Source organism: Poecilia reticulata, chromosome 5, assembly GCF_904066995.2.
Source record: "Poecilia reticulata chromosome 5, P_reticulata-male-v2, whole genome shotgun sequence".
Lineage (NCBI taxonomy): Eukaryota > Metazoa > Chordata > Actinopteri > Cyprinodontiformes > Poeciliidae > Poecilia > Poecilia reticulata.
In genome coordinates, this window is record NC_088834.1 from 14351047 (window position 1) to 14366467 (window position 15421).

The 15421-nt window shown below is 38.5% G+C and overlaps 1 protein-coding gene and 1 long non-coding RNA gene across 2 annotated transcripts; both read right to left on the bottom strand.

Annotated features, from left to right (window-relative positions):
• Positions 1 to 8: 8 nt before the first annotated feature.
• Positions 9 to 5065, bottom strand: LOC103464565 (uncharacterized). The gene is made up of 3 exons (XR_014087578.1): positions 2861 to 5065; positions 2610 to 2774; positions 9 to 2377 (listed from the first exon to the last, which is right to left on the bottom strand). It is a non-coding gene; the product is annotated as an uncharacterized LOC103464565 (long non-coding RNA).
• A 5189-nt stretch (positions 5066 to 10254) lies between these two features.
• si:dkeyp-67f1.2 (FAM3 metabolism regulating signaling molecule D) lies at positions 10255 to 15277 on the bottom strand. The gene is made up of 9 exons (XM_008408746.3): positions 14214 to 15277; positions 14046 to 14135; positions 13930 to 13962; positions 13693 to 13816; positions 13543 to 13601; positions 11099 to 11149; positions 10920 to 11004; positions 10711 to 10837; positions 10255 to 10580 (listed from the first exon to the last, which is right to left on the bottom strand). Exons 1-9 carry the CDS (start codon positions 14224 to 14226, stop codon positions 10488 to 10490), a joined length of 675 nt encoding a protein of 224 aa, XP_008406968.2. The 5' UTR covers positions 14227 to 15277; the 3' UTR covers positions 10255 to 10487.
• Between the last annotated feature and the right edge of the window lie 144 nt (positions 15278 to 15421).

Sequence of the window (15421 nt, forward strand, 5' to 3'; positions counted from 1 at the left end):
ATAATGGAAAGTAAAACGAGAAAACAGATTCGGCTGTGAACAAATTCAGTTCACAGATAACTATTTGCATTGTTTACGGTGGTTTAAAGTTATAGATGTGCAGAAATGTCTTGGCCTTGAAGGTGAAGTTGATTTTGTATCTGATTAATCATTTTGTTTGATTTTGATGTTTTGGATCTTCATGCTGTGAAAATACCAAAGAAATTTGCTGATCAAGCCTATCAGATTGTCTTTTTTTTGTTTTCTTTTTTTTTTTATGATGCCATGTACTTCAACCAAGTTCACAGTGCCTTTGGAAGAGAAACAAGTCCACAGCATCACAAATCTCTTTACCTAATAGAGGCCTCTTTTCCAGTTTTTCAGTGTGGAGGGGTGTTTTTGCTGCAACATTAAATGGTCCCATCTGACTCACACACACAGCTCCCGTTGAAATAACTTTGGACAAACTCAACATATCAGGACAGCCTCCCAACTAACTGGTTGTCATGTCGACACAAACTAACAGCTGTGATGGAGACTTAGATGCCTCTCTCTTCGCTGCATCTCTGAGAATCCTCCTATTTGTGTTGGCAAGGCAGACATGAGTCCACACCCAGCCTGGTGGCCGGTGGATCTGAGAAATGTTATGCTTGGAAACAGAAAATCTTAGATTGCTGTGTGTTTATAGAATGATAATGTTTATATTTGAACAAGTATACATTCAGAATTGCATGTATTTCAAAAGTGCAGTTGGAGGGATGAATAATTATGCCAGTGGAGATTTAGTGGATTTAGTCAAATAACTTTTATAATTACGGACTTTTTCAACTCCAGACTATCTGCACTCAAAGATTTTTCTACTTTTTTTTTTCTATGAGATTCTGATTCTGTTTGCTTACACAGTATACAGATATCCTTCTCTTTAAATTCAGAAGTTTAAACACATCCTCTCTATAGGCCTTTTAAACTGTATTACGCTGATGAAATCTTTTGTGAGTCTCTTTACAAGCTTCTCACAATGGATTGTTGTAATTTTGGCTCATTTCTCCTGACAGGAAGGAATGGGCCGTCTATAAACAGAGTCAAGTTTATTGGCCTTCTCGCTCACAAACACCTTTTCTGTTCAATCCACAGATTTTCTTTGTGATGGTCACTCCAACACAATGACCTTTCACCCTTAACCAACCATAGTAGCTAATTTGGTGGTATAGAGCTCGTATGTATATATGTAGCTGTATATACATACATATATTTGTACTGAGAAATGTGGACTCTTTTCCTTTTCGCTCATGCAATTTTCTGCTTCTTTTGCTCAGACTGAATTGGGAAAGAATGCTTTCGTTCGTTCTGCTCTCTCTTCAAGAAACTTGTTACAATAAGCTTTTAGATTGACTCAACTCATCTTGTTTAGTGCTTTTAATCTAAACTGAAAGTTTTTGACGCTGATTCTATGACAGATGCCTATTTTTATAGCTTGAGAATCTTTTAACTGTGTATTTATCTGTTATACCTGTTTATTATTTAGAAAAAAAATCAATGATCCTGGGTTAATGAGCCAAGCGAGCAAAATATCTAAAAGAAACAGGCGCAATGTCACCTATCTCAGGATTCACAGCATTTTTGTATTATTATTATTATTATTATTATTGAGAACAGAGGTTCTAAACAACACTTTAATTTGGAGTTAGGCTTTTTCGTACATTTCTTGTCTTTTTGTCAGTAGAAGCAAAACGTAAGTAATTGCGTGTAGATCTTGGGATCTTGAGATGAACCCCTTTCAAAATGAGGGTTATCCTTGAAACAAATAAATATTAAAAACAAAAGACTGCTTAATGAAAAAGCAAAATTCATTAAAAAAAATAATAAAACAGGCAGTAAAATTGTGTTACAATACAGATATTTATTCATCATATATGATGCATCTCTGTTAATTTCCATGGAAACTGTGTTACCCTAAAGAAATCATATATTGTACGTCTTGAACAAATAAATTCATTGATAAAGTCTAGGTTGGGCTGCCCTCCACTGGCTGATTATGGACCTGCAATACATGCTGTATAATCAATGCATCAATGCATTTGTTTTTCAAACCCACTTGATCCTTGCGGGATGCAGAATAAGTGTAGATCCTGGACCCTGGGAAGGTCAGAGCTCTATCAAAACACAACACAGGACCATCTTTCATCACACAGTCCCACCTAAAGACAATTTCATTCATTGAACAAGCAAAGGGATCAGAAGTGCAGGGAACCGTACGTACACACCACACCTACCTCCTCCTGATGGTGGTCACCTGCTTATCACACACTGCTGCGGGACGGTGTTCAGTTCTTCTTCTTTCATGAGTCGATCCCATACACTCAACTCTTCTGCTCAGCCTGCATATGCATTTTCCTTCCTTGTCACAGGACAATTTAGGGAATATAAACATAAAGGGTACATTACCTGAAGCATTGTTTCAAACTAGAAAAAAAAAACAATTATGGATAAATTCTGTGGATTTAAAGTATATCTGGTATAAAAATGTCTCAAAAGGGTCATAAATGAGCATTACAACAGTTTATAGATCTTAATCATCACAAATACACAATTAGCCACTGATTTCACATAACTGAGATAATTGGACATACTTTCACAAATTTCAAACGTTGACCTCCATAAAAAGTCTTGCTGTTGTTTGAGCCATCTCTACTTTCCTCCACGGAGGCATGGCGACCTCCACTTTCCCTTCCCTCGTTTTCTCCTCTCCAAAGCTTTCGAGTGTCCAGAGTGTCCTTCCTGGCCTATTCTCCTCTCTGAAAAGACAGCAAATTCCAGGATTTATACAAATAATAAAACTTGGCTGCGAGTATTTATGACTTTCAGTGTGTATCTGTCCAACCTCTTGTGGGTCATCTGTGGTTATTGGTGGAGTGTCTGCAGGCTGTTAAATGACAGGGAGGTTTGTGGGGTCTGATAAAATCACTGCTTTCTGCCCGACAGTGGAGCTGAGATAAAAGAGACAAAAACTATTGGAATTCAATCACATGTTCACATTATGGTGAATCTGCACCATAATGCGATATGTTCACTATTATTGTTTCTTTAATATAATGAATATCATATTGGGCTTGCTGTTAAAACTGATTTTTTTCTTGAAGCTGTTTTGAAGGGGAGAATAATATTGAAAAGTTTAAAAATTAATCATTGAGTGGAGTTTGAGTGATACTTTAAAGTTACAATGCGAATGATAAATACAATATTTAAAATGTTTATTGACTTTATTAACACCCACTGTCACTGTACTTATTTTTTTTAAATGCTAAAGTGGAGATAAAGCTGGTTGACAGAGCTGGATTTAGTTTTGCGATGAAGCAGTGTTGACGTGTTTCTTATCTTGCTTCTTCAGATTCAATTTAAAAAAGCAAATGCAGAAGATGTCAAAAATGACGAGTTCACAGTTGTTTTGGGTTTCCTTTTCTTGTCTTTGAAAAATAGACAGTTGTAAAATTGTGTGGGTGAGTTATCCTTCGACGAGCTGCTGGTTTTATAATGTGAAGTTTAAAGTCAAAACAAAGAAGTGGTTTGATATTTAGATGAGAGGTGCAGTTTCAGGGATAAAGTACAGATTAAAGTGACCCAAAAGGGAATGAAAACACAGCAATCCTTCTTTTCAGGTTGGAGCTCCTGTGAACAGACTTGTTAAGGTGGCCTAGTTTCAATTTGCTACAAGGTCAATATGGTGACAAATGACAAAAGAGAATGCCAAGAAGCAAAACTGTTTCACAGTTTAAAACGGGGAGAAACATTATGCTCTTTCTGTCTTTAAATAGTTACATATAGGTAAATCTAAATATGTGACTATTGTGGAACAGACATTTACTCTTTGGGATTGATTTCATAAAGTGAAACTTATATCTTAGATTCAACATACATGAAATAAAATATTTCAATGATGAGTACGACTTACAGATAAAAAATGAGCAATTCAGAAAATTGGAATAGTAGAAAAGAGCAATAAAAATAGATATTTTGAGCAGAAACATCCAGTCTTTGAAACATATGTTAATTTCTTTGCGCTCAATAATTGTACCCGTATTTAGAAAGAAAGTTATTTTGAATTGCAGTTATTAGTGACAAATTTTAAGATGTGTTAAAAAAGAATATCAGTGATCTTTTTGTAATGCCACAAAGTCACACTGAAAGTTTTACAAAAAACATTTAATTCAAGCAGATTTATTCAGTGTGGAGGGGAAAAAAATCACATGTTGCAGTTGTTGTTACTTCTAAATGTTTCTTTTTTTTAAAAGTACATTTGTTTCTAGACACACATATTTAGTAATCGATGACTTGCTTTTTTATGTTGTGTCCTCTCTTTTTTGTAATAACACTTTAAATGTACTTATTTAATAAATAAAAAATGTCATTTCCAAGCAAATTTCAATATTTATATTTAGATCTTAATACTTTAACTACAAAGAGGAGCTGAAGTCAATGTTCTGGCTGTTTGGACAGACATGGCCGATAAAGCTGATTCTGGTTCTAATATGACTCGGCACAGGGATCCTTTTTTTTTTTTAGCCGACCTTTAAAATGGGAGAGATGAAGTAATATGAAATTAAAGACAGGTCTGATCATTGCAAGTTTGGAAATAGCTCAGAGAATAACAAGACAACCAGTGTTCACAGTCAGTAACTATCGCCGATGATGACTAATTTAATAAAAAAAGAAAAAAAAAACTGGAAATGAAACCAACAAAACAGGATGGAGACCCTCAATTATCTTCCCCCCACATACACAATAGTCTGAAAAACAAAGTAATCACCTAGCAAGTCAGGCTGAAACAGATTTTTGGTAAAAATGTGAAAAATGTCTATCTGTGACCGATCAATCCTGTTTGTGGTGTGTATGGACAGGATCTCAAGGTCTGATAAGTCTGGTCAGGAGAAAATGGAGTTTTGAGAGTCTGGTTCAGGAATCTCAGCATCCCAGCTTCGGTTCTTGCAGTCGATGTGGTTCTGTTGGATTCTTCAGACCAAACTTCCATCTAACACCATGTCAAAATAGAAACATCCATTTCAGTATTTAAGTAATTCATCCATCCATCCATCCATTTTCTTGCACCCTTGTCCCTCAGTGGGGTCGGGGGGGTTGCTGGTGTCTATCTCCAGCTATCGTTTCGGGCGAGAGGCAGGGTACACCCTGGACAGGTCGCCAGTCTGTCACAGGGCAACACAGAGACACACAGGACACACAACCATGCACACACACACTCACACCTAGGGGCAATTTGGTGAGGCCAATTAACCTAACAGTCATGTTTTTGGACTGTGGGAGGAAACCGGAGTACCCGGAGAAAACCCAACATGCACAGGGAGAACATGCAAACTCCATGCAGAAAGACCGGGACCGGGAATCGAACCCAGAACCTTCTTGCTGCAAGGCAACAGCTCTACTAACTGCGCCACTGTGCAGCCCCTAAGTAATTCATGATTAATTAATTTAATGACTACAAATAAAAAATAGCACCAACGTTAGTATTGATGCTAACAATAGTTTTCATTATCAGATATTATATATGTTAGCATTAATAAAAAAAAATACATCAAAATACTTAAAAATACAAACACATTAAATATCTTTCTTTTAACACCTCAGACACTCATACTTAATATCGTTGGATATTTCAAAATTCTAGTGTGCAAAAACGCTTTAAATAAACGAACTAATGAAACAAATGAATAATTTCACACAACAGCAGCACGTGCCAATGTTATAATGATGACATACAAATGAAGCCACTGGTGCTCTACGTGTCCAGTGAAGCGAGCGCCCTCAAGGTGAACAGCTACCTCATTAATGAGGGGATCAAACAAGAACTAGTCTGATTCCTACTGAGGTCCTCATTTGATGGAGTTTGAGCAGAATTAATTGACGGGAGAAGAATCACTCCCCCTGTGGGACCCAGACAGGACAGCTGAATAAACTGTTTCCTTCTGCCTTTGTTGTCTGATTATAAATTCATTGAATGTGCTGTAACAATGGGAAAGCAAGAGACTGGGCACTGTGGAAAACGTAGCTGGAAAAGCAAGTTAATGATTTCTGAAGATGTAACAATTTGATTGTGTTCATTTTAAATTTCACAGGGAAAAACACAATTTCTGTTTTAGCCTTAAAATGTGGGATATTTCACGAATATGAAGAGAAGTAAGGTTTCAGCTATGAATTAAAGACTGGAAAGGGACATATTAAGACAATGTTCCTGAAAGAAAATTGTAAAATATCTGTCATTTAATTGTCTTAGCTTTATTCAGAGAATCAAGAGTCTTGAAGAAACATGTTAATAGATGCATCATTAGCTTTATAAATGTGAAGATCTTTTCCATCTCAAACCTGGTCCTGCAGTCTTCTGCGCTCAGGTTGAGGGGACATGGACCCAAGAGATCTAAAGGCCCCTCCATCACAGAGACCATAACTTTTTACAATTTCCGATTCATTTTTCACCTTTCAGCACTTAGAGTTTCTGAAACTTCCTCTTTCCGTACTTCTCATACTTCTGCTGCCAGCTCAGATCGCTGCATCCATCACCATCGGCTTCATTTGAGGTTTCCCAGCGGCTGCGGTCAGCAGCTGGAAATCCCAGAGGACCTTGAGCCCGGCCATTCCTGACCAAATCTTAAATTCTTATGTCGTGGATATAAAAAAAATAAATAAATAAGTATCCACACTCCCTGATGAAAAGCTAAATTTTCGGTCGGATATAACGAGGTCATTATAAATGATATCGACTCTTTTTCCTGCTTTGATCTGCTGTACGCGTGTAACACGCAGTTCAACTGAAAAACGTGTAAATCGGTTCTGTGGAGAAGGTTTTTTGACTTTTTCATCATGTTTTATTAATTTTCCTCTGGCTTTGTGTGAGGCACTTTGTGCTTTTTTTTCTTTTAAAGCTGATAAATAGAATGTATGTGCCTATTTACTGGCACAAGCTATAACCTTCAGCTGGCTGTCATCAGCCTTCAGATCATGTTAAGCTCTCTTTCTATCAGTTTCATCTATTTACCTGGTTTATTTTAACAAAACCAGTGTACTAACTGTTCAATGAATCATATCCTACACACATACGACAAGCTCTGTGCTTCAAGGTGCCAAAGGACCCTTTAAAAAAAATAAAATAACAGCAGAGCTTCATACAAAGGTGGTTTAGGTGTTACACAGACATGACTACAGAACTAATTTGTGCGCTGAAAACAAACAGAACAAAGCAGGAGAGAAGGTTCTGAACTGCTGGGCAGCTGAGATCCATCATCAACTAATTAAAGGAGAACATTTAGTTTCAGAATGGCAAAAGTTTGTCTTCCTGACTTCCCAAATGGCTCCGAAGAGCTATTAACAAAAGGCATGATGAAACGCGGTTATAAACGCCTGTACATAAACAGCAACTTTCTTACAAAATGAGTTGCGCGGCACAGAAAATAGTCCTCTTCCTCTATAATTTGCCGCCATCACAAACGCTCCGCAGTGTCTACTTTACATCATTAGTTGGATTTCACGAGACAGCAGCAAATGATCTAAATAGAAAAAGAATCTATAAAAGAGCGGAAAGGTCTTTAATGGTAGCATCAGTGCCAGCAGCTGTTTGGTTGATGAAGGGGGAGTCCTGCTGTTTGGCCAGTCTCACACAGAGGATATTGTGCTGAGAGGAATTAATAGGACATGACAGCATAAACAGTCTCTGAGGCCCACTGTTCGGCGGGCATCTTTTCAGTTTGATAAAGACCTGCTTTTGGTCCGATTATTCACTTCCTTTGGGGAAACGAGCAGAAGCGAGACACAGAGAGCAGAGAAATGTGAGTTAAACCTAAAGCATTTGTTTTAGAACTTTAGAGAAAGAGGTTTTGTCACACAGGTTCTGCTTGGTTATCCTAATGTTCCTGAAGAATGACTCAGATGATGTGTTTCATGAGGAAGTCAAGAGAAAACTCACCTCTCTATGGGTCACTGCCACGTTCTCAGCGTGAATCAGGAATTCAGCGACTGGTCAGAGACCTGCTGGGTCTCCGGGTGGAGAGAGTCCATTCAGCCATTCATCTCTGTCTGCTTATCGGAGGTCAGGTCGCAGGAGCGACAGGTCCGAGTGGGGGAACCAAGACATCCCTCTCCACTGGGGAGGCCCTGCTGTTCCAGGGCCAAAAGGGAAAAAAAAAAATCCATCCAAAATATTCCGGATCCGCCCCGGGATCTCCGTCCTGCAGGATGTCAAACAAATCCAGCAGAAGAAAAGAAATACCTAAAAAACATTTCTGCTCCAACCTTCTGAATGGATCAACTACTAGAAAGTTAAATTTTTCAACTAAGGGAGAAATGAAAAAAATAAACGTTATTCTGTTCTGAACTTTTTTCAGACACTTGTACCAGCAAGTGAGTTTCTACAGTTCACTTGAGGCAATTCTTTCTTTGCTCCAGTTGCCAAGCAAAAGAGATAAATAGAAACTTTTTCAACCAATAATTATCCTCCCAGGAAAGCAGCACTCAAAACAAACAGGTTACATACAGGAGTATTGGATTCTGTCAGAATCTGAATAAATTCAGGAGAAAATGGAGTTTGATTTTTTGAATTCATTAAAGAGGCAAAGTTAGGCCATGCAATATCTTTCAGAGTTAGGTTTTGAAGATGTTTTGACATCTCATAAGCACAAAAAAAAACCGCGTGGCATTGCTAAAACATCAAAACGGTTCTTCAAAAAGTCTCGCTGAGACCCCTAACCCAGTTACACAGTGTAAAAAATTCACTCAAAGATATTTGTCTTCAAAGAAGTCCAAAAATGATCATCTAGATAAGTGTTCAAAGTCACGACGATTCAAAAAGATCAAAGTATGACTCAGAGACTATCCAAAAAACAGTTAGAGGAGAAAACACACAGGGCATCAAAAGACAGACAACGCTTTCCCACATGGACTTCATTTTGCTGATTGTAAACAAACCGATGCTCTTTATTCCCAAAGAGATCTATTTTTGCCGCGTTTCAGAGAAATACTGGCTCATTAAAACAAACATTAATTTCACATTTCTGGGCTGCTGTTACAGTAGGGGTGTCTCCTTTGGCTTCTGCTCATGAAACCTCTCCTGTTTTCCACTCCGCGCTGCACACAGCGCGTTCATCGTGAGTCCCAGGCAGACAGCAGAGACAGCCTCAGGTCAGCCTGAAGCTGTTCGAAAGCCTTCTGAGATGATTCTTCACAATCCACTCTATACCTGAGTTTTGTCTTTTCTGGATAATAATGTCAACTATTCCAGAAGGGATTCAGTGTCCCTTGCAGTCTTATGTTTTGCCATCACTGTTGTGAAAGTGAAAACAATTTGAGACGAAGTTTCAACATGTTAAACACTTGCCAATACTTGTCTTTGTGACACAAACATACATTCCTTTCTTTCAATGTAATGTTTAAAAGTCCCCACATTTCACTCATGTGATAAAAGTGTTTTAATATTTACACACGAGCCCAAAATGATTTAAGGAAAGATAATTACACAAAGTAACTGTTTTTATTTACGTTTTAATGAAAGCTGAAATTTCAAAAATAATTTCTGTCCTCAATCCCTTGAAAGCAACTTTTATTGTTATTACAGTAATCCTAATTTCATATACTGAGGAGAAAGTCTTTGAAGTTGGAAGGACCCTAATCTTTAGCTCAAGCCACAGATTCAAACCAGGACTCGAATTTTTCCACTCAGAAACATTTATCACGTTTACAGTCAGTAGGGAAATGTTTTAATAAGATAATGTTGCTTTAAAACCTAAATCAGCCAAAGGTATGAATCATTAGAGATTTAGCTGAATGTTACAATTACTACCGTGTTTTTTATCCCCAAAAGCCCCACTATGTCTTACTTTCGGGGTATGTCTTATATTGGAAAAAAATTGTTGAATTTTTTGTTTTAACCATAAAATTAACATTTATTAACAACCTGAACAGTATTGTATTCTCCACAAAATAGTTTTATAAAAGGAAGTGTAGGGGATGGCGCGGTGACGTATGGAGAGCGGGACGGTGTGGACGTGGGCAGGAGGCGGCGCGCAGCTAGATGAGAGGGAGGCGGCAATACCCCGTGTTTCCCCGAAAGTAAGACTTATGTCTTACTTTCGTTACTTTCGGGGTACGTCTTACTTTCGGGGTACGGCTTATATTAGCCGACCCCACTGAAACCCGCGAAACGTCTTACAATCGGGGGTGTCTTACTATCGGGGAAACACAGTAACAATATTTAATAGGAAAAAACAAAAACATTGCAAATATATTTGCAAATAAAGTTTATGTGGACTTAGAGTGGCTGGTCTAGGAAGTGACATGCTAGAGTTCAATAACACAAGCAGACCATTTCTGAATAGCTACCCACTGCAGCGACCACCACATAAGAAAGGGTAAGCGTGCATTTAGAGTGTTTTGTTGAATTCTGCAGAATAAAATACTTTCCATAGCTTCAAGTCTTTTGCAAGGAAAACTTCAAAGTTCATTCATGAAAACTTTTAGACACTTGTGGTTCTTGGGAAACAGCCGCCCACCTCCACCATCTCTGGCCATCCATCGAAAATGTTTGTTTCCCTATTGTTCTCAGCTCGCTAACAGAGGCGGGAAGAGAAAAAAGAAAAACACTTGTTTTATGTATTCTGCTTTGCTTTTCTGCATATTTTCAAAGTCTTTTCTGGCACAAATACAACAAATAAAGTGACAGAGACAGGGTCCACTGACCTGCTCAAAGAAGCTTTTGATTTTTATCCCCGTTCTCCCAGCAAACACCCAGTTGTCTCTCCGCTTAACAGAGCCGATCAAAGTGCTTCCCATCTCGACAAACATCTGCCTTATTTCATCTGTCATCCTGCAACAAATGAGCAGAAAAGGCCACTGTTCTGTGACACTGGATCATTTTTAAATGTTGGAAAGTTTTGATTCGGGCTTACTTTGGTGCTGCATCATCAAAGGAGGCCACCAGCACAATCATTCCTGGCTTTATCTCGTTCAGGTATGCCAAGATGTCTGCCGAGTCTGATATGGAATTAAAATTAGGAAAGAAAAGAAACTTTGGCGCTTCGATAAAGCTCAGCGTTTGAAATGTGTTAAACAAATTGTCATCACTTACTTCCACTAATCATGTTAAGATAGCCAAACTTTTCTACAACTCCATTCTCACCTATTTGTGATAGAAAAAAAAAACATCTATTACGTACTAAATTAAATTATTTACTATTTTATTTACAGTAATGGGAAACATAGTCAGAAACAGACATTTCACAATGACTGCTTGACTATTATTGCAAGTCCTTGAAGCAAAATATAGTGTTTTACAAAAGTATTCATACCCCCTTTTCACCCTTTTTCACATTACAATCACAAACTACATTGTATTTCATTGGGATTTTTTGTGCTGGACTGTGAAAGTGAAAGGAAAAAGATTCATGATTTGAACTTTTTTGCTCATAAAAATCTAAAATATTGCGGTGTGGATATTTATACTGCCCCGTAAACTTAGACTGTCCTCAGAATGAACCTATAGAGCAAATAGTGTGCAAGACCTTGTGTGCAATTTAATCTCAGCATAACTCCAGCTTTTCTATGAAGGCCTCAAAGGTTTTGTAGATAATGCTAGCGATCAAACATCATCATGAAGATCAAGGAACACGTCAGGCAGCTCAGGGATAAAGTTGTGGAGAAGCTTAAAGCAAAGTTAGATTAAGAAATAACATCTCAAGTTTCGAACAGGGAACATCATACAAAAATGAAAAGAGAATAGCACAATTACCAACATACCAAGACATTACTTAATGGCGTCGAGCACAGACGCAGCAGCTCATTTATGTTGCAGTGCTGTCTGTGAGTCAGGGTGCCAAAATCTTTCCTCAGTCCTGGTCAGTCGTCAAGTAGGTACAACATTTGCATTTCCTGAGATTGCTTGGAGGGAACGGCATCTACCAGCCGTTGATAACCTTCCACCGATCCTCCACAGAGAGCATCCTAGCCCACTGTGCCTCGACGTGGTTCAGCTACTGAACTGAGGCAGATTAGAAGAGGCTCCAGAGAGTGATCAAGACAGTGCAGAAGATCGTGGGCTGCCCTCCGCCTTCTCTGAAAGACATTTACACTTCTCGTTGCTTCAGGAGAGCGAAGCGCATCATCGAAGACGGCACTGATCCCGCCTACCACCTGCTTGACCTGCTGCCCTCCGCCAGGCATTAGAACCAGGACAAACAGACTCAGGGACAGTTTCTTCCCACAAGCCATTATCACCCTAAATGAACCAACCTCCATTTCCCTCTAGGTCAACAGACAACAACAATACAACCAAACATTTTGCATGCAACGACCTTTCAAGTGGAACAAACTTATTTTATTTTTTTTTGTATTAAGACTTTTCACTTTAAATCTGTTGACAAGAGAACTTAACAAATATTCCAACCACAAAGTTATTGTTGAAAGAAAGTCTTCGTAAGTCTGCTTTAAAGTTTACTACACAGAAAATATGTGCAGGCACTCTGGTCAGATGAGACCTAAACTAAATTTCTTGACCGACAGGCAAAAACTGACGTGTGGATTAAAACCAAAACCTAATTCAGCCCTGTTTGCTCCGCCAGCTGGCGAGTGAATTCATCTAACTCCAGTTCATCTGTACCTGTCCACAACAGTCTGGCTATGTGGGCCAGCAGGGATAGTAATTGCCTCAGTCAGACGGTGACACCAATTCCACAGCGGATATAAAACATGAAGGGTCGGATCATAAGCAGAAGAAAAACAACAACAATGATGTTTACTTTAAATAAATGCAGTGAGGAGCGATCTGATCCTTTCCTTTCTTCTGCTCTTCCTCTGAGTAGACAACACATATTAGCTAACATACTATTGCCCTCTCAGACGCTGTAGTGAAAACTGTAGATCTCTGAGTGGAAGGCTTTTGTTCAGCTGAGCTAAAGATAGCATGATTAGGAGCTTGTCATTGAGGCCCAAGCAGCAAATGGACATTGAGTTTTATCTCAAGCTCTCAACACACCCCGAACACAATCCCTTGCCATGAGGAATTGTAGCGGAAGTAACATTCTGTGGAGATGCATTTTTCAAAAGCAGAGTTGATGAGATGCAAGACGGAGCTAAATACAGGGAAACTCTGAAGGAGAACCTGTCAGACTTACGTGCAATAATATTCATGGGGTAGATTGTCCTGATCAAGGATCCTGCCGAAATCTTACGAGAGGAAAACTTGAAAATTCATGCTTGCACACACCTTTCGTTCAACCTTGAGAATCTAGACCTGAAGCAAAATGTGATTCTATAAAACATTGACTACTTGTAAAAATATTTGGAATTTATTTCTCTTCACAGCCATGAATGATATGTCAAGTGAAATCTTGTGGCTGCCACATGACAAATCAGTGGGTGTTAATACTTTTGCAAAGCACCATATTTCTGCAAGAGTAAACCTGCAAGCCCGAAACCATTCAGGTTAAACAATCGACAATAAACATTTAGACATCATGACTGTACACAGACAGCTTGTCAGTGTGCTGACTTCTACCTTTATAAATCAGAGTTTACCATTTATCACCACAATGTTTAGTCCTGGTCCCACATTGTTCATAATGTGACTCATAATGCTGTTGAGACACAGATAAACATTGATTTTCACAGCAGGGTCGCAGCCTTTGCCGGTTCAGCATGTGAATCTCCGACCACGTTCATACATACTTTTTACCATCAAAGCAGATTTTTGGACCAACCACATTAGCAGCTCCACTCCGGATTTTAAAAGCAAAGTGGTCCGAGGGACAGACTGCAGAGAGGCTGCACTTTGGTACTACTTTAGCTGTGCCTTAAAATGTAAATTAGACATAAAAAAAGAACTAGGTTACCACTTTAATACAAATTGAGTAAAAACCTGACTTGATTTCAAAGCCGGCAGCAAAATGTGAATTTCTGACTCACCTGTTGTGAATGTTGTGTGAATTTTATTGAACCCTGAAATAAAAAAAGATGTATGGCATTGACAAGAGATCACTACTCAGCATTAAAGATTTAAGAATAGAAATAAATCATCTCACCAAGAACATTTTGCGCCTTCTCCTGTGCATCAAATGAAGTCAGGAAAAAGATTAGAAGGAGCACAATCACAGCAGTGAGGGTCAGGATCGCTGCCAAGAAAGAAGAAAGAAACGTGAAGATCACGAGTCTTAGAAGCAAAACCTACCAGTTTTAAAACAAACCCTCACTTCGATCTTTCATTTCAGCAACAAACTAAAAGACTGATCTGTCAAAATGAATCTTTTCAGGTGTTCTTCATGCGCTCATTACGCAAATAAAACTGGTGCAGTGCAGCGTTGGTGTCATCTTATCTGTTGCAGACGTTCCCCGAAAAATTCCCAGCAGCCAACTCTTGCATTTGTGCAAACAAAAAGGGTGGGGGGGGAAATGTGTCAAGGCTCTTAGAGTTACAGAAAGACCAGGACGTGGCATTAACAACACACACACACACGCACACGCACGCACGCACACACGCACACACACACACACGCACACCCCCACACACGCACACACGCGTACATATCACACCCAGTGTGAACCTGATGGTCAAGTTTCCCTTCTCAACCTAAAGAAGGTTATTCAAGTATCAAACTACCAGGCACACTGAATCTATCGTGCAAATGGGCATCTGACAGCTGAAGAAAGAAAAGTTAGAACAGTAAAAAGGGAGGTGGAAAAAGGGGCCAAAAGCCTCATATTTCAAATTGCATGGGTGAATGAAAAAAAAAAGGGTTTAAAGAATCATTGTAGCAGTTGTCAGAGTTTTCTATTTGTATGTAAATTTTTGTAAAACCAATATCTGCATAAAACAGCTCACACACACCTAACTGCAGTCAACCTCTGGAGACTACAGAAGGAAAAAAAACAATCAAAGGATTAAAGCCGAGGCGTAGAAAACACATTCCGTGATAAGAAACTAAACACAACATGGAATCATATGTGAAATTAATTACAGCAAAACAATAAAACTCAAAACATGGCAGAGAATGTGAGATCTACGCAGGCTGCTATGAAGGTGGTATGAATATGATAATGTTTTATGGCGTCATGTTAGTATTTAGGTTCATGGTTTTGATTAGAACCAACATTGTTAATGTTGTAATCCCTGCAGTAGCCAATCACATAATTCCTGCCAATAGCATAATTACTCTGGCCGTTTTAAATGTAATAAAGCCAATAGTGTAATAAGATTTTTAAACCAATAATGAAATAACCTTTTGCCGGTAGTGTAATAAGTCATTATGTTAACATAAAAAAAGAAAAAGAAAAAAAAAAAAACATTTGAAATTGCAGCAGCTGCAGTCAGTAAGTATGTTACATAAAGATAATTTATTGAAAGTAAGAGGTTTTTTTTTGCAGTGGAGCTCATGAAAAATAGGCTTGGTGGATGACATAA